General features: G+C 40.9%; 1 protein-coding gene across 1 annotated transcript in view; it reads right to left on the bottom strand.

The window, feature by feature from the left end:
• Nucleotides 1-661: 661 nt before the first annotated feature.
• The window catches only part of LOC109895686 (oocyte zinc finger protein XlCOF6), a 35,607-nt gene continuing 8,452 nt past the window's right edge, over nucleotides 662-27,816 (bottom strand). Inside the window, exon 4 of the mRNA XM_020489626.2 lies at nucleotides 662-7,576. Coding sequence (XP_020345215.1) covers nucleotides 6,204-7,576 — 1,373 coding nt within the window. The 3' untranslated portion in view covers nucleotides 662-6,203. The remainder of the gene's footprint in view (nucleotides 7,577-27,816) is intronic.

The raw sequence follows: 27,816 nt of genomic DNA on the forward strand, positions 1-27,816 counted from the left end.
AGTAGTATTTATGTGGCTTATAATTGAAATACACTAACTTCTTCATCAGGTTGTGTATTGCTACTGGACCAAAAAAAGGTAAAAACTGTGAACGACCAGACAAGACATAGAAAATGATACAATGGGGGCAGAATTCTGGAGACCACAGGTAAAGTGAATATGTTTTGAATGTGATAGTATATATGAAATCTGGATTCAGTATGACCATCTAATAGGGTATGTCCGGTGTGGCATATCATTTCAAACAAATAACCATTGAATAATTATTTGTAACCCGATGTTATTGTTTTACTCATATGACAGAGCAAAGAAGAAAGCTAACTTAGCAGAGATAGATATTCATGAGGAAAAAAAATGCTTCCAGGCCAAAAATAATTTTAACTCACATTTTCAAAACTATCAGTCATGGCAATACCGGGAATCTATATAACTAGCTGTTAACATTACGGTGCCCTAGCAGGCCACGTTTAACTTACATTTGTTGCCATTGCATTGATTGTATGGAACTTACAGGTCCTTCAGGTCAAAAAGGTGAAGAGGCAGAGCAGAGAAAGGAGGCAGACAGACTGTGAAAGTAAGTACAAGTGCAGGCTGTTCTTGATCTATACTGAATCACACCTGTTTTGTTCAATTGTGGTGGTCATTGAAAAAACAATACATGTTTGATTCTCACTTTTATTTAAAGTATATTAAACATTTATTAAAAATGTCAGCTCAGAAAACAACAATGTCTGCAGCACTAGAGGTACACTGCAGTGACTCTAAATTAGGAACATTCAAAAATAAATGTGAAAACACATTCATATACAGTACCAGTCAAAAGTTTGGACACACCTAATCATTCAAGGGTTTTTCTTTATTTGGACTATTTTCTACATTGTAGAATAATAGAGAAGACATCAAAACGATGAAATAACACATATGGAATCATGTAGTAACCAAAAAAGTGTTAAACAAATAAAGATATATTTAGGCACCCTTTGACTTGACAGCTTTGGACACTCTTCGCATTCTCTCAACCAGCTTTATGAGGCAGTCACCAGGTTGCAGATTTCTGAATTGTTAACTAAAATTATAAATGTGTTAACTGTTAAAATGATACATTTTAAAAAACAATACTAAACATGCACATCCAAACAACAGCACAAAAACATCAATGTCATCACATCTGGCCAGACCTATCTGCTCACCCCCCCATTCATCTCCAGCACCAGCATCAATTTCTGCCACATGGCCTAAAACTGCACCATTTTGTTTCTCTCTGTCACCCACGCACTTTCAACATTTAGATAATAAACTATTTGACCTTTCCATCGTGTTAGTGATGGACGATTGGTTGATTTCCAGTTAAGTGTGCATTTTTTCAAGATTGTTGTTGAGAAACGTATCATCCAGCCCGTCAGGTATCTCACTGCTCATTCGTATGCCATGTCTTGAAATATGCAGACAGACCGATTAAAAGTACATTTACATTTTGATACATCAGACAGACAACTTTCTAACTCCGCCCAAAACTTTTGGACTTTATAGCAGGTTATTGAGTCATTAGTTTTACACTTATAAAACAGATGGGTCTAATCCTGAATGCTGATTGCTTAAAACCACATTCCAGCCTGTGTCTATTCCACAAGTTACCACCGGCTAAATCTGATGTTAAAATGCCTATTTACTCTGTTCCATCTTCCTGTACAATCCTCTGTCTCATCAGCCCAGCCAGGAAATTTATAAACTTGATCTCCACTATAAAAAGCATGTAGACATTATTTCCCACTTCGTTTAGACTAACATCTAGTTTTCAACATCGGAGATTTGTATAAACCTTGCTGTCTGTCTCTCCGACATTTGCTAAATTGTTTCAATATTCAAATTCGATCCCCACCTGTCCCATAGTAATGAAAGTGTTGGGATGAGACAGACGGGTAGGCAGCTTTTCTCAGCCAGTTCGAAATCGTGAAATCAACATAATTTTTATGGATATATACAAAGAACTAGCAATAGAAAACATGTCTAACAAAACAATGTGCAGCTAGTTTGTAGTCTTTCCCGCTTCAGTTTAAAAAGATTGTGTTAGCTGTGTTGTTGGCTAGCTCTTGAGCAACAGTGTCCTGACGAGAGAGAGCAGATTTTCTATGCCAGGTAAAATCGCGCATCATTAGCTCATTGTTATGGATGTATCCAAATAAATATCACTAGAAAACAACAAACAAATGCAGCTACTTTGTTGTTTTTCTGTCTGCACTGTTTGACATGACTAGCTAGCTAGCAAGGGATAAGAACATTGCCAGCCAATATGGCAATGGAACATATAGATCTGGGTTGAGTCCATAGATACAGAACAAAAAGACTGCACGACTGGGTTGCGTCTCTGGCAACTGAACAGATAGAAGGAACGACCAGGCGGCTTGGGTAGCAACCCTAGATTTGTGTCGGGACTATATCTTGTGGAAGGATGAAATATCATGAATAAATTAAAATATTTTTTTGTTAATGAAAATATGTCAATCATTATTTATATATGTTGGTAACCCGTTGTATAAAAGTGATAATGCCCTCGAAGTTGCTGATTTTGGCATGATTTGACTTGGTCTCAGGCCATGCCAATATATCCTCCAAACAGCGGCTACTCGGGCATTATCACTTTATTAAAACATGACTCTGCCGTTTTGCTGTAGAATTTGTGATTTTAACTTGTAAAATACATTCTATACATTAGTTTATACTGGATTACGGGTCATTTTTGTTAACTGTAATTTCGTTGGAACATCTTGGAAGAATTGAAACTTTTATTTTTTATTTGCCCATACAAAGTCAGTTATGACGTAGTATACTTTTTTTTTTTAAATATTCTGTGGGATAATTGGTATAAATATAAGAATTAATTGTTAATATTTAATTGTGCCATCCTGTGTGTGTGTTAAGAATAGGGACCATTGTTAACCTTCAGAGAACATTCCCAGAACCTTCAGAGAACATTGCCTACAGTGTAAACTTCAGAGAACGTGCCCCGCTATCTTTGTAAAACCAAAAGAGAACGTTATAAGAATGTTAAGAAAACCATCCGTTTAAACCTTTAGGGAACATTGGTGCAACGTTCGGGGAACGTTCCCACAACCTTCAGTGACTATTGCCAGAACCTAAATGTGTTATCTGGGTATGTCTGTGGTTGAGAAGGTATTGACATTGTTCATTAACATGCTATAGTAAGCGTTTCTGTTTTAAAATGGGTCCCTAAACCCTTGCAGCAGAGGAGAGCAATGTTTTAGCTACATTTTGTCTCCAAAAAGTAAATATGTTAAAACAAGGGGTGGAACTTGTTCACTATTGTCAGCTGATTTAGAATTACATTTTTATAATTTTCCTGGCATGTTCTGTTGAGGTATTGACGAGTAAAGTCAGAATCTTCAATTTAAAGCTAAGTTCACCACAGTAATAAAATAGATAAGTGTTTAAGATTTGTATCCCTGAAGTTTTGACCAGCTGATTATAGCGAAGAAAATACATCTGCATTTCCCGCTGTGTAAACACATTGATTCTCATAGCAAATAGTCTCAAGATAAAGCCTGATAAACTTGGGGAATTGATATTCAAAGCTTAAATAGAAAAACCTTTGTCAGGAACCAGGACTAACACCAGGACTAATAAATCCAATGCAACTGCATGTTTTACAAATGGTACCACGTTGTAAAAATAATTCAAAAGTACACCTTAAGTCTTTTTGGGGTGTGTGTGTACTTTACTATTTATATTTTTTACGTTTTCTTTTTACTCCATGAATTTTCCCTGTCACCCAAAATAACTTGTTACTAAAATGGGCTCCCAAGTGGCGCAGCGGTCTAAGGCACTGCATCTCCGTGCTAGAGGCATCACTACAGACACCAGGCTGTATCACAACCGGCCGTGATTGGGAGTCCCATAGGGCAGCGTACAATTGGCCCAGCGTCGTCCGGGTTTGGCTGTCATAGTAAATAAGAAATTGTTTTTAACTGACTTGCCTAGTTAAATAAAAGTTACATTTTAAAACATTGACACTTATCAAATGAACATCCCTGGTCATCCCTACTGCCACTGATCTGGCAAAGTCACTAAACACAAATTCTTTGTTTGTAAATTATGTCTGAGTGTTGGAGTGTGCCCGTCTATCCTTAAATTTAAAAAATACAAACAGGAAAATCATGGCATCTGGTTTGCTTAATATAAGGAATGTTAAATTATTTATACTGTTACTTTGATACTTACAGTGCATTCAGAAAGTATTCAGACACCTTGGCTTTTCTACATCTTGTTACATTACAGACTTATTCTAAAACTGACTAAATAAATGTTTTTTTTCTTCATCAATCTACACACAATAACCCATAATGACAAAGAAAAAACAGAAATACCTTATTTACATAAGTATTCAGACCCTTTGCTATGATACTCGAAATTGAGCTCAGGTGCATCCTGTTTCCATTGATCATCCTTGAGATGTCTCTACAACTTGATTGGAATCCACCTGTGGTAAATTCAATTGATTGGACATGATTTGGAATGGCACACACCTGTCTATATAAGGTCCCAAAGTTGACGGTGCATGTCAGAGCAAAAACCGAGCCATGAGGTAAAAGGAATTGTCCACAGAGCTCCGAGAGAAGATTGTGTCGAGGCACAGATCTGGGGAAAGGTACAAAAACATTTCTGCAGCATTGAAGGTGCCCAAGAACACAGTGGCCTCCATCATTCTTAAATGGAAGAAGTTTGGAACCACCAAGACTCTTCCTAGAGCTGGTCGCCTGACCAAACGGAGCAATCTGGGGAGAAGGGCCTTGGTCAGGGAGGTGACCAAGTACCTGATGGTCACTGACAGAGCTCCAGAGTTCCTCTGTGGAGATAGGAGAATCTTCCAGAAGGACAACCGTCTCTGCAGCACTCCACCAATCAGGCCTTTATGGTAGAGTGGCCAGATGGAAGCCACTCCTCAGTAAAAGGCACATGGACAGCCTGCTTGGAGTTTGCCAAAAGGCACCTAAAGTCTCTCAGACCATGAGAAACAAGATTCTGTTCTGATGAAACCACGATTAAACTCTTTGGAGGAAACCAATGGTGAAGCATGGTGGTGGCAGCATCATGCTCTGGGGATGTTTATCAGCGGCAGGGACTGGGAGACTAGCCAGGATCAAGGGAGAGAAGAACAGAGCAAAGTACAGAGAGATCCTTGATGAACACCTGATCCAGAGTGCTCAGGAACTTCAGACAGGGACGTAGATTCACCTTCCAACAGGACAACGACCCTAAGCACACAGCAATGACAACGTAGGAGTGGCTTCGGGACATGTCTCTGAATGTCCTTGAGTGGCCCAGCCAGAGCCCGGGACTTGAACCAACTACAGGTATGCCAAGCTTGTAGCATCATATACAAGAAGACTTGAGGCTGTAATTGATGCTAAAGGTGTTTCAACAAAGTACTGAGTAAAGGGTCTGAATACTTATGTAAATGTGATATTTCCATTTTGTTTTTTATACATTTGCAAAAACATCTAAACTTGTTTTTGCTTTGTTATTATGAGGTATTGTGTGCAGATTCATGAGGGGAAAAAAAACAATTTAATACATTTTAGAATAAGGTTGTAAAGTAACAAAATGTGGAAAGTCAAGGGGTCTGAATACTTTCCGAATGCACTAAGTATATTTTTGCAATTACATTTACTTTTCAACCTTAAGTATATTTAAAACCAAATACTTTTACTCGAGTAGTAATTTACTGGGTGACGTGCACTTTTGAGTCATTTTCTATTAAGGTACAGTATCTTTACTTTTACTGAAGTATGACAATTGGGTACTTTTTCCACCACTGGGTGGACACGGCACACTATTGTAGTTTTGCGGAGAGACGATGGCGGCAATTTATTTTCTCGCCTAGAGTGGCAGAACGGCAAGGACTAGGCCTGGCTTCCTTTTCGCAAACTTAGACCTGAGGGGTATACAACAAAGCAGGATCAATGAGTTAACTTAATCATATAAAAATCTATTTTCCTGCAGTGTGGATTTATTCAAGGATTCTCTGCAAAGTGTGTTAGCGCATGTATTTTTCAAGTATCTTGACTAGGTAAAACTCTTTCCAGACTGGGAGCAGTGGAAAGGCTTCTTCCCTGCATGTCATCTCATGCATTTTAAGGTGTCCTAACCGGGTAAAAGCTTTTTCACACTAAGAGGATTTGAAAGGATTATTTATCTCCTGTGTGTGTCATCTCATGTGTTTTCAGTCTCCTTAACCTGGTAAAACCTTTTCCACACTGAGAACATTGGAATGGTTTTTCTCCTGTGTGTATTGTCATGTGATCTTTCAGATGAGATGACTGGATGAATCTCTTCCCACACTGAGAGCATTGGAAAGCCCTCTGCCTCTCTACTAAGTGTGTTCTCTCATGTGATTTCCGGTCCCCTGATGAGAAAAATTTCTTTTCACACTGAGAGCACTGATACGGCTTCTCGCCAGTGTGTGTTCTTTCATGCACTTTTAGATGCCCTGATCGCCCGAAACCCTTCCCACAATGAGAACAGTGGTATGTTTTCTCTTCCCCTGTATGTATTCTCTCGTGCTCTTTCAGGCCCCTTAACTCAACAAAACCCCTTCCACACTGTGAGCAGAGGTGAGGCTTCTCTTCTGTGTGTGTCCACTCATGTGTTTTCAGGCTCCCTAACTGGGTAAAACTCTTTCCGCACAGGGAGCACTGGAAAGGCTTCTCTCCTTTGTGTATTCTGTTATGTTTTTTCAGGCTCCCTAACTCAGTAAAACTCTTTCCACACAGGGAGCAGTAGAAAGGCTTCTCTCCTGTGTGTGTCCTCTCATGTGTTGTCAGGTGCCCTAACTGGGTAAAACTCTTTCCACACTGGGAGCAGTGGTGAGGCTTCTCTCCTGTGTGTATTCTCTTGTGCATTTTTAAGTTCCCTAAATGGGTAAAACTTTTTCCACACAGGAAGCATTGGAAAGGCTTATCTCCTGTGTGTGTTCTTTCATGGTCTTTCAGGGTCCATAACCAAGTAAAACCCTTTCCACACTGAGTGCATTGGAATGTTTTTTCTCCTGTGTGTGTTCTCTTATGCTCTTTCAGATGAGTTGACCGGATAAATCTCTTTCCACACTGAGCGCATTGGAAAGGCCTCTCTACAGTGTGTGTGTTTTTTTTCCCAGTGTGTATTCTCTCATGCGTTCTCAGGTTCCCTGACTGGGTGAAACTCTTTCCGCACTGAAAGCAGTGGTACGGCTTCTCCCCTTTATGCGTTCTCTTATGGTCTTTAAGGTGCCCTAGCCGGGTAAAAGTCTTTCCACATTGGGAGCATGGGTAAGGCTTTTCTCCTGTGTGCGTCCTCTCATGTGTTTTCAGGTGCCCCGACTGAGTAAAACTCTTTTCACATTGTGAGCAGTGGTAAGGCTTTTCTCCTGTGTGTATTCTTTCATGATCTTTTAGGTTCCGTAACTTAGTAAAACTCTTTCCACACTGCGAGCAGCAGTGTTGTCTCGCTGCTTTGGGCATCTCTGGGTCTGGTTCCCCTGAAGTACACTTTCCGCTGTTCGAGTGAGAGTCCAGTCTCTCTCCTGCCAAAGACAGAGTGTTTAGTTAAATACTAAACAGAGACCTGAATGAAACATCCATATGATAAAATTGTCTTCCAATGAGATTTCATCAAGACTAGATCCATCAATAAAAACAGCAGCGCATGTCATCACAGAATGGCAGTAGTGTTTTGTAGCCTAATAAAAACAAAATAGAAGTTGACTGTTATGCATGTATTAGACCTAATGGACTACAATTACAGTGTATACAAACAATGGAGTAAAACAAGCTTACATTTGGGGTTCTGAGGGGTATATTACAAAGTTAGCTAGATCTACTTATGGTTTTCTGAAGTAAGCCAGCTTCAGTTAGCTTCACATTCCAGCAGGCTTCATCCACGTTACGGATGTGGATATTGATCCTGCAGCTGCCACTAACTCCAGCCAGGCATGTAACTGCTTGTCCATGTGGCACGTGGACAACCTAGTGAGTCAAACGCCAAACTATTTATTGATACAAACCTGAAAACGGCAATCCATGGGCGAGTCAGTGCCACGTTTTCATTTTTGCCCGAAATGAAAATGAAAGTTATCTTGCAAATTCAGCAGGCTAAGGTGGGAAATACGCTATTAGAAGTGGTCTTTCTTTTATTGTATGTGTATCATAATGCCATCATTGATGTGCTTATCAATACACAAGCATCTTCTTTACGACTCCTTTCATTTTATTCATATGAAAGTTTTAATGTGCATGATGTTTCAAATGCATCCTGTTATTCCTAAATGTGGCGTGATATATCTTTTTTACACAAGAACATTTTACGAATAAAATATTTATTTCAGTCATCTTCCTCATATTGTTGAGAATGAAGGGGGTGATAACGCACTTTGAACTCTATTTAAACAAACTTAAACGTAGCAGTAAATCTTAACACTGGCTGTAGCACTATAGGTTCGAGGGGGAGTGTCAGGAAAATGTATTGTATTTTCACAATCTGGAATTTTGGGCGCAGAGTCAACGCCCACTGCCATCCGTTCTATTGGCCAACGTGCAATCATTGGAAAATAAAATCGATGAGCTATGATCAAGATTATCCTACCAATGGGACATTGAAAAACTGTAAAATAATATGTTTCACCGAGTCTTGGCTGAACAACGACACAGATAATATAGAGGTGGCGGGATTCTCCATGCAGCGGCAGGACAGAGAAGCTACATCTGGTAAGACGAGGGGTGGGGGTGTCTATTTGTCTATAACAGCTGGTGCGCGATGTCTAATATTAAAGAAGTCTCGAGGTATTGCTCGACTGAGGTAGAGTACCTTATGATAAGCTGTAGACCACTATCTACCAAGAGAGATCTAATCTATATAGGGATGAAATGGTTACTGGTTTCACAATAAACCACTGTAAAATTCCCGACGGTTAGTATTACCATTTCAAATTGTAATTATCATTAAAAACATTTTTTTGATTACCGTGGTTTGAAAAACTCACAGTAAATACTGTCCAACATCAGCCAAAGTTAGCAACAGTCTAGTGCAGGCGCAGCATGCAACGTGGGTTTTGTTTTGTGTGAAAACATGGCGGAAGACAGTGACAGAGCTCAGGAGATTTTTCAGCCTTCTAAGAGGACCAAATCTGAAGTGTGGTCATATTTTGGGTTTTACAAAAGTGCTGAGGGAAACTTAATCGAAGATGGTCACCCTGTCTGCAGAACATGCAACAACAAAAAACACTGCAACACTTCAAATCTTTTGAGTCATCTTCGTGACCACCACCCACTACTTTATAGCCAACGTTAACTTTTAGCTCAATGCATGATGTGGGGACTTTGGAATGGGGGAAAACGTCATGGTTTGTCTCTCTAACTTGCTAATAGCTTGTCAATAATGTAAACTGAAGCTTTCAGTGTTACCTACTCTTGTAAAAACACTACACGTTGCTGCTGCTGTATGCGTTGTGTCTGCAGACTCTTTTCGGCCATTGCACACGATAACACGTTCTGTAGTTTAGTCACCCAACCATCATATTTTGTTCATGAAAAATTTGTCAGTCGTCGACTTGGTTGTAAAAGTGTTCCAACAGGAGAAACACTATAGACTCCTATACACGACTCCTGTATTTATGTCAATTGTTGGGCTCATTGCAATTACTATCACCGTCTCATTTGTATTTATGTAAATTGTGCATGGGGTCATTGCATATACTCAAATCCAACACAGAAGATAGACAGTGTGCGTGCGTGAATAATAATAATTATAACAACGAGGGGCCATGCATCAGAGCTCCCTCACCTTGCCAGGGTTGCAAGGAAGCTTTTGTGCATCCCAGCAACCAGCCGGCCATCAGAGGGAGTGTTCAGTGCCAGCGGGCACATCGTCTCCCCTCGCAGATCACTACTTAAACTGGACAAAGTAAATATGCTGGCATTTTTACATTTCAATCTCAAGTGAACAAAAAAGCCAGCAGCACCCTATTTCTTTATGAAGGAGAGAACGGACATACAATCAATGCGGTTCATTCGATTTGTTTACATATTTTGTGTTATTTTAATGTCAACACCTGCACATTGGATTTGTTTACATATGGTTGTATTGTTCTTACATGCACATTGCTTTGCTTGTGTTGCTTTTATATGCACATTTGATTTGCTTATGTTCATGGTTGTGTTCACTAAAACCTGCACTAGGGAAACCTTTACCTCTCATGGCCACATGGCGCCATCTTTAATGTTAATGTTGTTATTTTAAAGTTTATGCACACACAAGTGCATAGTGCTACTTATTTTATTTGTTGTTTGTTTATTTGATTTGCTTACTTAACTTCTTTGGGGTAGGGGGGAGTATTTTCACATCTGGATGAAAAGCGTGCCCAGAGTAAACTGCCTGCCCCTCAGGCCCAGATCCTAGGATATGCATATTATTAGCAGATTTGGATAGAAAACACTCTGAAGTTTCTAAAACGGTTTGAATGATGTCTGTGAGTATAACATAACTTATATGGCAGGCAAAAACCTGAGAAAAAATCTAACCAGGAAGTGGGAAATCTGAGGTTTGTTTCAACTCTTTGCTTATCCAAAATACAGTGGAAATGGGGTCATGTTGCACGTCCTAAGGCTTCCACTAGATGTCAACCGTCTTTAGAACCTTGTTTGATGCTTCTACTGTGAAGTGGGGCCGAATGAGAAGGGAATCAGTCAGAGGTCTGCCAGAGAGCCACGAGCTGGTCACGCGCATTCACATGAGAGGTAGCTTGCGTTCCAATGCTTTTCTACAGACAAAGGAATTATCCGGTTGGAACATTATTGACGATTTATGTTAAAAACATCCTAAAGATTGATTCTATACATCGTTTGACATGTTTCTACGGACTGTAACAGAACTTTTTTGACTTTTCGTCCGTACTTTCCGCTGGACTTGCACTCGCGTTGTCAGTTTAGATTGTGTACTGAACGCGCGAACAACAAGGAGGAATTTGGACATAAATTATGGATATTATCGAACAAAATAAACATTTATTGTGGAACTGGGATTCCTGGGAGTGCATTCTGATGAAGATCATCAAAGGTAAGTGAATATTTATAATGTTATTTCTGACTTCTGTTGACTCCAACATGGTGGATATCTCTTTGGGTTGATTTGTCGGAGCGCTGTACTCAGATTATTGCCATGGTTTGCTTTTTCCGTAAAGTTTTTTAAAAATCTGACACAGCGGTTGCATTAAAATTCCATGTATAACACTTGTATTTTCATCAACATTTATGATGACTATTTCTGTAAATTGATGTGGCTCTCTGCAAAATCACAGGATGTTTTGGAACTACTGAACATAACGCACCAATGTAAACTCAGATTTTTTTATATAAATATGAACTTTACCGAACCAAACATACATGTATTGTGTAAAATGAAGTCCTATGAGTGTCATCTGATGCAGATCATCAAAGGTTAGTGATTCATTTTATCTATATTTCAGATTTTTGTGACTCCTCTCTTTGGCTGGAAAAATGGCTGTGTTTTTCTGTGACTTGGCTCTGACCTAACATAATCGTTTGGTTTGCTTTCGTCGTAAAGCCTTTTTGAAATCGGACACTTGACAACAAGTGTATCTTTAAAATGGTGTAAAATACATGTATGTTTGAGGAATTTTAATTATGCGATTTCTGTTGTTTTGAATTTGGCGCCCTGCAGTTTCACTGGCTGTTGACGAGGTGAGACGGTTGTGTTCATTTAAACCTGCACTAGGGAGACTTTTACCTATCATGGCCACATGGTGCCATCTTTAATGTTAATGTTATTATTTTCATGTTTATGCACACAAAGTGCATAGTGCTGCTAATTGTATTTGTTGTTTGTTGGTTTTCAATATAAAACTTGGTGAAATGATTTCAGTGTGTGTATCAGTAATTTTTTTTTACATTTCAAGCACATTTGAACAACACCGCCATAATACTGATAACCGTGATAACTTTGGTCACTATAATCGTGATATGAAATTTTCATACCGTTTCATCTCTACATGTACAGTTGAAGTCGGAAGTTTACATACACCTCACCCAAATACATTTAAACTCAATTTTTCACAATTCCTGACATTTAACCACTGAATAATTCCCTGTCTTAGGATCACCACTTTATTTTAAGAATGTGAAATGTCAGAATAATAGTAGCGAGAGTGATTTATTTCAGCTTTTATTTCTTTCATCACATTCCCAGTGGGTCAGAAGTTTACATACACTCAACTAGTATTTGATAGCATTGCTTTTAACTTGTTTAACTTGGGCAAAACGTTTAGAGTAGCCTTCCACAAGCTTCTCACAATAAGTTGGGTGAATTTTGGGCGATTCCTCCTGACAGAGCTGGTGTAACGGAGTCAGGTTTGTAGGCTTCCTTGATCGCACACGCATTTTCAGTTCTGCCCACACATTGTCTATAGGATTGAGTTCAGGGATTCGTGATGGTCACTCCAATACCTTGACTTTGCCAAAACTTTGGAAGTATGCTTGGAGTCATTGTCCATTTGGAAGACCCATTTGCGACCAAGCTTTAACCTCCTGACTGATGTCTTGATGTTGCTTCAATATATCCACATAATATTCATACCTCATGATGCCATCTATTTTGTGAAGTGCATCAGCCCCTCCTGCAGCAAAGCACCCCCACAACATGATACATGCACCCCCGTGCTTCACAGTTGGGATGGTGTTCTTCGGCTTGCAAGCGTCCCCCTTTTTCCTCGAAACATAATGATGGTCATTATGGCCAAACAGTTCTATTTTTGTTTCATCAGACCAGAGGACATTTCTCCAAAAAGTATGATCTTTGTCCCCATGTGCAGTTGCAAACAGTAGTCTGGCTTTTTTATGGCGGTTTTGGAGCCGTGGCTTCTTCCTTGCTGAACGGCCTTTCAGGTGAAGTCGATATAGGACTCGTTTTACTGTGGATATAGATACCCAGCATCTTCACAAGGTCCTTTGCTGTTGTTCTGGGATTGATTTGCACTTTTCGCACCAAAGTATATTCATCTCTAGGAGACTGAACACGTCTCCTTACGGAGCGGTATGACGGCTGTGTGGTCCCATGGTGTTTATACTTGCGTACTATTGTTTGTACAAATGAACGTGGTACCTTCAGGCATTTGGAAATTGCTCCCAAGAATGAACCAGACTTGTGGAGGTCTACAATTTTTTTTCTGAGGTCTTGGCTGATTTCTTTAGATTTTCCCAAGATGTCAAGCAAAGAGGCACTGAATTTGAAGGTAGGCCTTGAAATACATCCTCAGGTAAACCTCCAATTGATTCAAATGGGGCGGCATGTAGCGTAGTGGTAAGAGCGTTGGACTAGTAACCAAAAGTTTGCAAGATCGAATCCCCGAGCTGACAAGGTAAAAATATTTTTTACTGCCCCTGAACAAGGCAGTTAATTAAGCCACTGTTCCTAGGCTGTCATTGAAAATAAGAATTTGTTCTTAACTGACTTGCCTTGTTAAATAAAGTTTTAAAATAAATAAATGAGCCTATAAGAAGCGTCTAAAGCCATGACATCATTTTCTGGAATTTTCCAAGCTGTTTAAAGGCATCGTCAACTTCTCACCCACTGGAATTGTGATACAGTGAATTATAAGTGAAATAATCTGTCTGTAAACAATTATTGGAAAAATTACTTGTGTCATGCACAGAGTAGATGTCGTAACTGACTTGCCATGGTAGGCCTTGAAATACATCCACAGGTACACCTCCAATTGACTCAAATGATGTCAATTAGCCTATCAGAAGCTTCTAAAGCCATTAAATAATTTTCTGGAATTTTCCAAGCTGTTTAACCTTTCTGGCGCAGGGGTCCCGCTAGCAACCCACCTCGACAACATCCGGTGAAATTGCAGAGCACCAAATTCAAAATACAGAAAACGCAATATTAAACCTTCATGATAATACAAGTGTCATACATGATTCTTTAGCTTAGAATCTTGGCAATCTAACCGCATCGTCAGGTTTCAAAAAGGCTTTACGGCGAAAGCACAGCATTCGATTATCTGAGTTCAGCGCCCCACAACAGCATATTATCTAAACAAGCACAGGCGTCACAAAATCCCAAATAGCAATAAAATAAGTCACTTACCTTTGAATATCTTCCTCTGATTGTAATCACAAGAGTCCCAGGAACACAATGAATGGTCGTTTGGTTCAATAAATTCCTTCTTTATATCCCAAATAGTCCATTTAGTAGGCGACATTGAGTTCAGTAATCCACCCGTTCAGAATGCAGACATAGGAGTTCCAAAAGTTACCAGTAAAGTTTATTCAAACAAATCAAACAACATTTCTTATTCATTATTAGGTACACTAATATCTAAATAAACGATAATATTTCATATAGAGCTAACTATTTTCAATAGGTAAGGAAAAGAATGCAGTGCGCTCCCTCGGTCACAAGAGCAATGAGACTAGTTTTTCCATAGAACTTCCTGAGGATAAACAACTATTCCTCGTTGGTTTTTCAGAATACAAGCCTGAAACCATGTATTAAGACTGTTGACATCTAGTGGAAGCCATAGGAACTGCAATTTGGGAGGCGGAAGTCTTTAGTTTCAATAGCTTAAGCTTGGAATTGGCTGGCAGGTCAACAATTGGTCCTCGGGTTTTCGCCTGCCAAATCAGTTCTGTTATACTCACATACATAATTTTAACAGTTTTAGAAACTTGAGTGTTTTCGATCCAAAACTACCAAGTATATGCATATCCTAGCTTCTGGGCCTGAGTAACAGGCAGTTTACTTTGGACACCTCAGTCATCCAAAATTCCTATCCCTAACAAGTTTTAAATTTAAATTACTTGTGTCATGCACAAAGTAGATGTCCTAACCAACTTGCCAAAACTAGAGTTTGTTAACAAGACATTTGCGGAGTGTTTGAAAAATGAGATTTAATGACTCCAACCTAAGTGTATGTAAACTTCCGGCTTCAACTGTATATTATTCATAGCCATCTATTTACCACCACAAAATGATGTTGGCCCTAGGACCTCACTCAACCAACTCTACAAGGCCATAAATTCATCCAGAAGCGGCGCTCTTAGTGGCTGGGGACTTTAATGCAGGCAAACTTAAATCTGTTTAACCTAATTTCTAACAGCATGTCACGTGTACAACCAGAGGGAAAAACACTCTAGACCACCTTTACTCCACACACAGAGATGCATACAAAGCTCTGCCCTGCCCTCCATTTGGCAAATCTGACCATAATTCTACCCTTCAGATTCCTGCTTACAAGCAAAAACTAAAGCAGGAAGTACCAGTGATTCACTCAATACAGAAGTGGTCAGTGGTCAGGATGCTATGCTACAGGACTGTTTTGATAGCACAGACTGGAATATGTTCTGGGATTCATCCAATGTCATTGAGGAGTATACCACCTCAGTCATCGGCTTCATCAATAAGTGCATCGACGATGTCGTCCCCACAGTGACCATACGTACATATCCCAACCAGAAGCCATGGATTACCTGCAACATCTGCATTGAGCTAAAGGCTAGAGCTGCCGCTTTCAAAGAGCGCGACACTCATCTGGGCGCTAATAAGAAATCCCGCTATGCCCTCAGACGAACCATCAAACAACCAAAGCCTCAATACAGGATTAAGATTTAATCCTACTACACCGGTTCTGATGCTTGTCGGATGTGGCAGGGCTTGAAAACTATTACGGACAACAAAGGGAAGCCCAGAAGGGAACTGCCCAGTGACACAAGCATGCTAAATGCCTTTTATACTCCCTTCGAGGCAAGCAACACTAAAGCATGCACGAGAGCACCAGCTGTTCTGGATGACTGTGTGATAACACTCTCGGTAGCCGATGTGAGCAAGACCTTTAAACAGGTCAACATTCAAAAAGCCGCGGGGCCAGACAGATTACCAGGACGTGTACTCAAAGCATGCGCGGACCAACTGGCAAGTGTCTTCACTGACATTTTCAACCTCTTCCTGTTCGAGTCTGTAATACCAACATGTTTCAAGCCGGCCACCATTGTCCCTGTGCCCAAGGAAGCGAAGGTAACCTGCCTAAATGATTACCACCCCATAGCACTCACGTCAGTAGCCATGAAGTGCTCTGAAATGCTGGTCAAGGACTACCATCAACAGCATCCTCCTGGATACCCTAGACCCACTCCAATTCGCAAACCGCCCCAACAGATCCACAGATGACGCAATCTGAATCGCACTCCACACTGCCCTTTCCCACCAGGACAAAAGGAAAACCTATGTGAGATTGCTGTTCATTGACTACAGCTCAGCGTTCAACACCATAGTGCCCACGAAGCTCATCACTAAGCTAAGGACCCTGGGACTAAACACTTCCCTCTGCAACTGGATCCTGGACTTCCTGACGGGCCGCCCCCAGGTGGTAAGGGTAGGCAATGCTGCCATGCTGATCCTCAGGGGCCCCTCAGGGGTTTGTACTCCCCTCCTATTTTTTATTAGCCCTTTTTTCCCCCAATTTCGTGGTATCCAATTTGTAGTTACAGTCTTGTCTCATCGCTGCAACTCTCATACAGCCTCGGGAGAGGCGAAGGTTGAGAGCCATGCGTCCTCCGAAACACAACCCAACCAAGCCGCACTGCTTCTTGACACAATGCCACTTAACCCGGAAGCCAGCCGCACCAATGTGTCGGAGGAAACACTGTACACCTGGCAACCGTGTCAGCGTGCACTAAGCCCGGCCCGCCACAGGAGTTGCTAGTGCGCAATGGGACAAGGACATCGCAGCCGGCCAAACCCTCCCCTAGCCCGGACGACGCTGGTCCAATTTTGTGCCGCCCCAAAGGTCTCCTGGTTACAGCCAGCTGCGACAGAGCCTGGACTCGAACCCAGAATCTCTAGTGGGACAGCCTTAGACCACCGCGCCACTCGGGAGGCCAGTCCCCTCTTGTACTCCCTGTTCACCCACAACTGCGTGTCCAAACATGACTCCAACACCATTATTACGTTTTCTGACGATAGTGGTAGGCCTGATCACCAACAATGAGGAGACAGCCTATAAGGAGGTCAGAGACCTGGCAGTGTGGTGCCAGGACAACAACCTCTCCCTCAACATGAGCAAGACAAAGGAGCTGATCGTGTACTACAGGAAAGGGCAGGCCAAACAGGCCCCCATTAATATTGACGGGGCGGGTGGCTTGCCTCAGACCATCCTGCAGGTAAAGAAGCCAGATGAGGAGGTCCTGGGCTGGGGTGGTTACACGTGGTCTGCGGTTGTGAGGCTGGTTGGACGTACTGCCAAATTCTCTAAAACAACGTTGGAGGCGGCTTATGGTAGAGAAATTAACATTCAATTCTCTGGCAACAGCTCTGGTGGACATTCCTACAGTCAACGTGCCAATTGCATGCTCCCTCAAAACATTTTAGAGTGGCTTTTTACTGTCCCCAGCACAGGGTGCACGTGTGTAATGATCATGCTGTTTAATCAGCTTCTTGATATCCCACACCTGTCAGGTGGATGGATTATCTTGGCAAAGGATAAATGCTCACTAAAAAGGATGTAAACAAATTTGTGCACACAATGAGAGAAATAAGCTTTTTGAGCGTTGTCGTGGAAAATTGCAAGATTATGTTTTAATGCTTGTAAGATTGTTATAATGCTTGCATTACATTATAATAGTTGTTACATTCGACAGAATAGAGTATTGTGTGTGTGTTCCACTGAGGATGAGATAGCACTGACAGAGGAGATTTACGATGTCTTTGGGTAATAAAGCCTAAAGAGCATTCCAGATAACATGAGCTAATGGTTCTGTTCTATGCCATATTAGGGAGAGACAGTTCCCTTTTGGAGTAAGGGGGCCAGACACTGGTCTTTACAATGAGAACTGTTGACACAGCAGTAACTGTCTGCTATGTTTTATAGATATCATTCAAACAAATCTTAACCTTTGTGAACTGTTCCTAAGATCTGTGGTTCATCATATAAGTTCAGAGGGGTGTATCTTGGCTATAAAATATATTTTGTAATTTTCTGTAGTCACTTTTCAATGGTTCATTAGAGATAGCGCATCATTGAAAGTCAAAAAAGGCTATTGCAAAGCTCTTGTTATTAAAGATGTAATTTAAGTATAACGCTGACTGGTGTGTAGTTTGTAACTCTCCTCATTTGGTAAAGCAGAAAAATGCCACGACAGCATATGGAACATTTCTGGGATCTTTTATTTCAGCTCATGAAACATGGGACTAACACTTTACATATTGTGATGACATGTTTGTTCAGTGTACATGTGTTTTAAAGACAACACTTCAATTGGACAATGCTCGCGCAACTCAGGAGAGGCGGTGCACTCTAGTAGTTTCAGCACAGACATGTGGGGGGGGGGGGTGAGTGAGCAGGGGCCGGTTGTGTCTGACACAGAGGGAGAGAGAGAAAATAGCCAAACTGACTCGCGCAAGTTACACAAATATGTCGCTGCGATATGTTGTCTATCATCTCATCTGGTAGTGTCTGTCTTGACTGCATCAAGAAGCCAGATAGCTACACTAGCCAGCTAAGTTAGTTAGCAAGGCTAATTGAGGCCATTTAGAAGCGCTCCCCGCGTCCTGGTCTACAACAACTCTATTCATATTAAACAACAGCCTACCTGGTGGTTGATCATTGGAGCCTACTGCTTCTCATTTAGACAACTTTATTCCATAATTGTAATTAAATGTTGCATTGATTACAAATCTTCCACATGGCTTGGTACACATGGAGCTTCTGACAGTAGTGCTCCTTTGACTGACCGATAATAACAAAGTGTGTAGACTACCAGTCATTTTTATGATGCACACTCCTGTGGAGGCACCTCAGGGGAGGAAGGGGGGGTGGACCATCCTCCTCAGTGAAATTTCATAAAAATAAAAATAGTGAAACATTAAAAAAGTTATCCTTTTTAGATAAAACTATACTAAATATATTAATTTGTCACCAAATAATCGGTTAAAATACACTGTTTTGCAATGAAGGTCTACAGTAACTTCAACAGCACTGTCTGGGCTAGCACCATAGCATAGCCGGAGGACAGCTAGCTTCCGTCCCCCTCTGGCTACATTGACTTCAATACAAAACCTAAGAGGTTGGTAGGCCTCACCCCCTTCCGTAGACATATATGGTAATTATGACCACTTCCAGAGGACGTCCTCCAACCAATCGAAGACATGTTGTCCATCCAATCATAGATGTAGGATAAGAGATTATTGGAATTGTCCAACAAAGCATTTTAGATGTTCTGTGTGTTGAGAAGCTTGGTGACATTGTTGGATAGAGATTAACCTGTAGTGACGCCCAGCCCGTGAACGGGACCGTAATCATCATCTGACACTAATTAGCATAACGCAACAGACATAAATCTTCCTAGAAAATCTTCCTATTCATGAAAATCACAAGTGAAATATATTGGAACACAGCTTAGCCTTTTGTTAATCACCCTGTCATCTCAGACTTTCAAAATATGCTTTACAGCCAACGCTAGACAAGCATTTGTGTAAGTTTATCATAGCCTAGCATAGCATTATGCCTTGCTAGCAGCAGGCAAACTTGTCACGGAAATCAGAAAAGCAATCAAATGAAATCGTTTACCTTTGATGAACTTTGGATGTTTTCACTCACGAGACGCCCAGGTAGAAAGCCAAAGTAAATTTTTCCCCAAAATGTTATTTTTGTAGGCGAAATAGCTCCGTTTGTTCTTCACGTTTGGCTGAGATATCGCCCGGAAATTGCGGTCACCACAACACCGAAAAATATTCCAAATTAGCTCCATAATATCGACAGAAACATGGCATACGTTGTTTAGAATCCATCCTCAAGGTGTTTTTCTAATATCTATTCAATAATATATCCGTCGGGACAATTCCTTTTTCTCTAGGACCGATTGGAGTAATGGCTACCTCTGCACTTTACGCGAGAATCTCTCTCGGAGCCACCATGTGCCCCCATACGGCTATTCTTCAACAGAAATGTGTAAAACTACGTCACAATGCTGTAGACACCTTGGGGAATACGTAGAAAGCGTAAGCTCGTTGATGGTACATTCACAGCCATATAGGGAGTCATTGGAACACAGCGCTTTCAAAACCTGGGGCACTTTTGGATTGGATTTTTCTCAGGCTTTCGCCTGCAACATCAGTTCTGTTATACACACAGACCTTATCTTTACAGTTTTGGAAACGTTAGAGTGTTTTCTATCCAAAGTTGTCAATTATATGCATATTCTAGCATATTTTCCTGACAAAATATCCTGTTTAAAACGGGAACGTTTTTTTCCCAAAAATGAAAATACTGCCCCCTAACACCAAGAGGTTTTAAGAGTATAGAGTGATAGTTGACTTTCAATTCAAATTAGTTTTTTCAAATTACACGATATGGAGGAGGTATATTATAAATTGTTTTCTTGGGTTAAGAACTACATTTCTTGTCCAGTTAGTGCAATTTACAGTTGAAGTCAGAAGTTTACACACAGTCGAGGCCAAATGTTTTGAGAATTACACAAATATTAATTTTCCCAAAGTCTGCTGCCTCAGTTTATATGATGGCAATTTGCATATACTCCAGAATGTTATGAAGAGTGATCAGATGAATTGCAATTAATTGCAAAGTACCTCTTTGCCATGCAAATGAACTGAATCCCCCAAAAAACATTTCCACTGCATTTCAGCCCTGCCACAAAAGGACCAGCTGACATCATGTCAGTGATTCTCTCATTAACACAGGTGTGAGTGTTAACGAGGACAAGGCTGGAGATCACTCTGTCATGCTGATTGAGTTCGAATAACAGACTGGAAGCTTCAAAAGGAGGGTGGTGCTTGGAATCATTGTCCTTCCGCTGCCACCGATGGTTACCTGCAAGGAAACACATGCCGTCATCATTGCTTTGCACAAAAAGGGATTCACAGGCAAGGATATTGCTGCCAGTAAGATTGCACCTAAATCAACCATTTAACAGATCATCAAGAACTTCAAGGAGAGCGGTTCAATTGTTGTGAAGAAGGCTTCAGGGGGAGCCCAAGAAAGTCCAGCAAGCGCCAGGACCGTCTCCTAAAGTTGATTCAGCTGCGCGATCGAGGCACCACCAGTACAGCGCTTGCTCAGAAATGGCAGCAGGCAGGTATGAGTGCATCTGCACGCACAGTGAGGCAATGTCTTTTGGAGGATGGCCTGGTGTCAAGGGCAGTAAAGAAGCCACTTCTCTCCAGGAAAAACATCAGGGACAGACTGATATTCTGCAAAAGGTACAGGGATTGGACTGCTGAGGACTGGGGTAAAGTCATTTTCTCGGATGAATCCCCTTTCTGATTGTTTGGTGCATCCAGAAAAAAGCTTGTCCGGACAAGACAAGGTGAGCGCTACCATCAGTCCTGTGTCATGCCAACAGTAAAGCATCCTGAGACCATTCGTGTGTGGGGTTGCTTCTCAGCCAAGGGAGTGGGCTCACTCACAATTTTGCCTAAGAACACAGCCATGAATAAAGAATGGTACCAACACATCCTCCGAGAGCAACTTCTCCCAACCATCCAGGTAGAGTTTGGTGACGAACAATGCCTTTTCCAGCATGCTGAAGCACCTTGCCATAAGGCAAAAGTGATAACTATGTGGCTCAGGGAACAAAACATTGATATTTTGGGTCCATGGCCAGGAAACTCCCCAGACCTTAATCCCATTGAGAACTTGTGGTCAATCCTCAAGAGGCGGGTGGACAAACAAAACCCAACAAATTCTGACAAACTCCCAGCATTGATTATGCAAGAATGGGCTGCCATCAGTCAGGATGTGGCCCAGAAGTTAATTGACAGCATGCCAGGGCAGATTGCAGAGGTCTTGAAAAAGAAGGGTCAACACTGCATATATTGACTCTTTGTGCCAACTTCATGTAATTGTCAATAAAAGCCTTTGACACTTATGAAATGCTTGTAATTATACTTCAGTATTCCATAGTAACATCTGACAAAAATATCTAAAGACACTGAAGCAGCAAACTTTGTGAACATTTATATTTGTGTCATTCTCAAAACTTTTGGCTACGACTGTACATTTCGGTTGAAGACATTAAAACTCGTTTTTCGGCCACTCCAGACATTTCTTGTTAACAAACTATTTTTTTCCCAAGTCGGTTAGGACATCTACTTTGTGCATGACACAAGTAGTTTTTCCAACAATTGTTTACAGCCAGATTTTTTCACTAATAATTCACGGTATCACAATTCCAGTGGGTCAGAAGTTTACATACACTAAGTTGACTGTGCCTTTAAACAGCATGGAAAATTCCAGAAAATGTCATGGCTTTAGAAGCTTCTGATAGGCTACTTGACAAAATTTGAGGCAATTGGAGGTGTACCTGTGGATGTATTTCTAGGCCTACCTTCAAACTCAGTGCCTCTTTGCTTGACATCATGGAAAAATCTAAAGAAAATAGCCAAGACCTCAGAAAAAAAATTGTAGACCTCCACAAGTCTGGTTCATCCTTGGGAGCAATTTCCAAACGCCTGAAGGTACCACATTCATCTGTAGAAACAATAGTACGCAAGTATAAACACCATGGGACCACGCAGCCGTCATACCGCACAGGAAGGAGACGCGTTCTGTCTCCAAGAGATGAATGTACTTTGGTGTAAAAAGTGCAAATCAATCCCAGAACAACAGCAAATGACCTTGTGAAGATGCTGGAGGAAACAGGTACAAAGGTATCTATATCCACAGTAAAACGAGTCCTATATCGACATAACCTGAAAGGCCGTTCAGCAAGGAAGAAGCCACTGCTCCAAAACTGCCATAAAAAAAGCCAGATTACGGTTTGCAACTGCATATGGGGGACAAAGATCGTACCTTTTGGAGAAATGTCCTCTGATCTGATGAAACAAAAATATAACTGTTTGGCCATAATGTTATGTTTGAAGAAAAAAGGGGGGTGCTTGCAAGCCGAAGAACACCATCCCAACCATAAAGCACGGGGTGGCAGCATCCTGTTGTGGGAGTGCTTTGCTGCAGGAGGGATTGGTGCACTTCACAAAATAGATGGCATAATGAGGTAGGAAAATGGTGGATATATTGAAGCAACATCTCAAGACATCAGTCAGGAAGTTAAAGCTTGGTAGCAAATGGGTCTTCCAAATGGACAATGACCCCAAGCATACTTCCAAAGTTGTGGCAAAATGGCTTAAGGAGTGGCATCACAAAGCCCTGACCTCAATCCCATAGAGAATGTGTGGGCAGAACTGAAAAAGCTTTTTCAGTTCTGCCCACACATTTTCTATGGGATTGAGGTCAGGGCTTTGTGATGCCACTCCTTAAGCCATTTTGCCACAACTTTGGAAGTTTAAAGGCACAGCAAGCAAGGAGGCCTGCAAACCTGGCTCAGTTACACCAGCTCTGTCAGGAGGGATGGGCCGAAATTCACCCAACTTATTGTGGGGAGCTTGTGGAAGGCTACCCGAAACGTTTGGCCCAAGTAAAAAAATGTAAAGGTAATGTTACTAAATACTAATTGAGTGTACAGTATGTAAACTTCTGACCCACTGGGAATGTGATGAAAAAATAAAAGCTGAAATAAATCATTCTCTCTAATATTATTCTGACATATCACATTCTTAAAATAAAGTGGTGATCCTAACTGACCTAAGACAGGGAATTCTTACTACGATTAAATGTCAGGAATTGTGAAAAACTGAGGTTAAATGTATTTGGCTAAGGTGTATGTAAACTTCAGACTTCAACTGTATTTAAAGTTGCCTTGCTAACTTCAGTAGCTAACTACCAGCGTGAGTGTGCCGACTTTTTGTTGAAGAACCCCTTTCATTCTCTGGGGTACACGGAAAAGGTGTGAATTAAAAGCGAGGGTCGTCCTCTGCCTGAGATCAGTTTCATGAAGAAGGATGAAAAGGTGAGAGCGTTCAATACCAACTGGTATCAAATGTATAGCTGGTTAACAGGGAGCCTATCATCAAGCCACCTGTAATTGCATGTTACGATTCTTTACAAGCTGAACATCTTTTCTGGGATGTCAAAAACAATTCCAAATGATTTGATAGCTTCCATCGCATCATCCATTAAACGTTAGATTAAAGAGAGAGGTTGACGCAGCACATTTTTTTCCCGCGTGCACTCAAGTAGGCTTTGCACTTTCCTCCAGTATTTATTTAGCAAAGACAATAACACATAATCACTCCGGACAGGCACAAGCAAAAACTCATTACATAAATGTTGCCGCAGCCTAGGCTACACCTAAACATTAGAAATCTGACATGCTTTATGGGATGAAAACGAGATGATTTTTCCGTCTGATCAACTGCAGGCTACTAATAAGAGCGGCTGCATGCAGCCTATGCTCCATGTCCATCTGGTCAGGGTAAACTAATTGGTAACGTTATGTATTTATAGTCCATTTGTGTGTCAGGAGAAAATGTGAATTTGATCACATTTCTATTATATTCAAAATTGGGCTGGCTAGGCTGCCTATACGTTTTTCATCCAAAATTATTACCAGGAATGAATCAATCAACATAATAGTGATGGCAGATGTGTAATTTTATTTACAAGGCCTACAGTTGCATAGGCCTGCATGATGCAAACATGCATAAAGCCAGCTCATCCCTGTGAATTCCATTGTCTATCAGTTGTTATCTATGTGTCTGAGAAGAGGAAATCCCCCTCCTAATCTAGTCTAAATATAATTTATATGAACAAATATAAGGAAGCTGCAGTTTGACAGGGTTTTCATCAACCCCCAGGTGTAAGTGATTTCCTCCTCTTCTTCCGAAGAGGAGAGGCGAGAAGGATCGGAGGACCAATATGCGGCGTGGTAAGTGTCCATGGTTCTTTTAATACGAAATAGTACACATGAACAACTGAATACAAAAAACAATAAATGTGGAATGAATGAAACCCAAAACAGTACCATGTGGTGAAAAACACAGACACGGAAACAAACACCCACAAACACACAGTGAAACCCAGGCTACCTAAGTATGATTCTCAATCAGAGACAACTAATGACACCTGAACCATACTAGGCCGAAACATAGAACATCCCCAAATCATAGAAAAACAAACAGACTGCCCACCCCAACTCACGCCCTGACCATACTAAATAATGACAAAACAAAGGAAATAAAGGTCAGAACGTGACACCAGGGCCAGGAGTTTTTTTAAACAATGTGACTTGATTAGGAAAAAATGGTCCCATCATAGCCCATATAAAACATTTTTACAACTGATTAATCACTGTCATGCCTTATTTGGTCCAGAGTTTTCATAGTTAGGTTAACCTATCAGGAAAACCCCACCGCTCTGGGACCTATGGTGCCACCAGTCTGCTTGCAGTTGTCAGTTATCGTCAGGTATGTAGATGATCAGGGCTTTATTCAGGAACGTTTCTTGGGCTACTTTGATGTGTCAAGTGGGTGAGATGCGCAGTCTGTGTTTGACTACATGAATTTTGAGATTAACTTCATAGAGAAACTCGTCCAAACCTACGATGGCGCAGCTGTAATATAATGTATCTGCTATTTGTATTTACAGCTAAGTCCCCTCCTGTTCCCTGATTAACAGGTGATGACTACTCCGCTCCACTACTATTGTCAACTTCCTCCTGACATGAACTGAAGCCACAACGTCTCATGTACCTGTTCATCCACTGGCACATTGAGTGTTTTCCTTCCAAGCACTGAGAGTACCCCTATCAATTTTCTCTCATTGCTGTATGTAGAGTCAATCACATACACAAATCACATTATTACAGATCAAAGAGTGTACTCCTTGCTTAGACTAACTCATTCTTAGCTCTTTTGTCTAACTGTGTAGTGTGTTGTGTTATTGTTTTGTGTAAGTAGCCCTCTCATTCCCCTTCCCCAAAATATTGTACTATAAATGTCTTTATTAAATGCTTTAGGATAAAAATTATTTGTCTTTGATGATTTTTGAAACACACTTTGTGGTCTCTGTTCATTCCGTGCCTATACCATGGGTCTCCCATCCTCCTCAATTTTTGAAGTCACCAGCCTCCACTGGCACACTCATAAAAACTGTAATATAACTGTTGTTTTATTAAAATGTCTAATGACATGGTCAATACTTGTATGTAGCAAAGTCACAGACAATTTGATAAAAACATTTCCAAAGTATTTATAAAAAAAATATATATTATCAAAAAAAAAATTCTGCAAGTAAATAATACTAACATTCCTTCAGATATTCAAATATTCGGGCAACCGTGCTCATCCCTATTTTAATCCTACCCTGTGATGTCACAGAGAAGCATTTTTTAGGACCTTTCTTATCTTTTTAACCAAAGATCACATATGTAGACACTGGTTTGGTGCTGGATATAATGAATGAAGTTGAAAAGTGGTAGAATTGTCCTTTAACGCCTTCTGTGCTACAGGGAGGGAATCTGATTTGATTGTTCCTCAACTCACACCTCAAACACTTAATTCAGGTTACAGTAGAGTTAGCCTGCCCCGAAAAACTTGACAACGGGTACTTGCATACGGGTAAAAATTAGAGATTTGGGCACTGATAAATGCCTAAATTGGCATGCAGTGGCTGTACAGTAACATGCTATACATGACGTCAGAGCTCTGACTCTGCACTTCTCAGCGCTGTATGGGTTTTGACTGACAGCCGTTCTGAACTTGAGCCCCTCGCACGACAAGAAGTTACCCCCATCCCTCCCACTAATTTGGCAGCTTTTATACATTTTTTGTTGCTTAAGTGAGGGAATTGCTGTAAATTAGGAGTATGTATTTTGAAAGATGAGACGTTGAGGATTATAATAAATATTGCTTTGACGTCATACAAGCAAACCAAACACCCATGAGTCTAAATATGCACTTCACACTTCCATATCATACAACTCATGTCATAAACACTGAGGTTAAGGTTGGGTTCTTTCCGTGACAAAGACTGAGCAGCTGAATCCATTCAGTTATACAACTGACTAGGTATCCCCCTTTCCCTATATACAGGGGGTACCGGTACCGAGTCAATGTGCGGGGTACAGGTTAGTCGAGCTAATTGAGGTTATATGTACAGTACCAGTCAAAGGTTTGGACACACCTAATCATTTAAGGTTTTTTCATTATTTGAATTATTTTCTACATTTTAGAATAATAGCGAAGACATCAAAACTATGAAATAACACATACGGAATCAAGTAGTAACCAAACAAAGTGTTAAACAAATCAAAATACATTTTATATTTGAGATTCTTCAAAGTAGCCACCCTTTGCCTTGATGACAGCTTTGCACACTCTTGGTATTCTTCTACCTCGGGTTCAGATCCTCGGAGCTCCCAGCCTCAACAGAACATGAGGCTGCCTGAGAGACCGGCCCATTCAACATCACCAGCTGTCATCATAGGCAGCTCTATGGTGAGAAACATCTCGGTCCCCAAGGCAAAAACTCTGTGCTACCCAGGAGCACGAGTACAGGACATAACAAGGCTGCTTCCGACTGTTTTACCACAGATGCCGGGAGCTGACACTGTCGTAGTCCATGTGGGGGTCAAACGACATCAGGAGGGCTAGCTCGGAACATTTGAAAATGGATTTTAAAGAACTGTTTTTAGCATTAAAAGACTCAAAAAAATGGCCAATAATTTCAGGTCCAGTACCATCGTTGGGCCGCAGATGTGAAAGATTCAGCATTACACATCTGGCTAAAAGACTGTCGTAGCTCTGCTGGAGTCACTGGAAACAGAAGATACTCTACAGGATACTCTCTCCTCTTGGCTCCTGGACTCTGTCCACATATTTCAAGGCTGCGTTGAAACAATG

This window comes from Oncorhynchus kisutch, linkage group LG1, assembly GCF_002021735.2.
Source record: "Oncorhynchus kisutch isolate 150728-3 linkage group LG1, Okis_V2, whole genome shotgun sequence".
Lineage (NCBI taxonomy): Eukaryota > Metazoa > Chordata > Actinopteri > Salmoniformes > Salmonidae > Oncorhynchus > Oncorhynchus kisutch.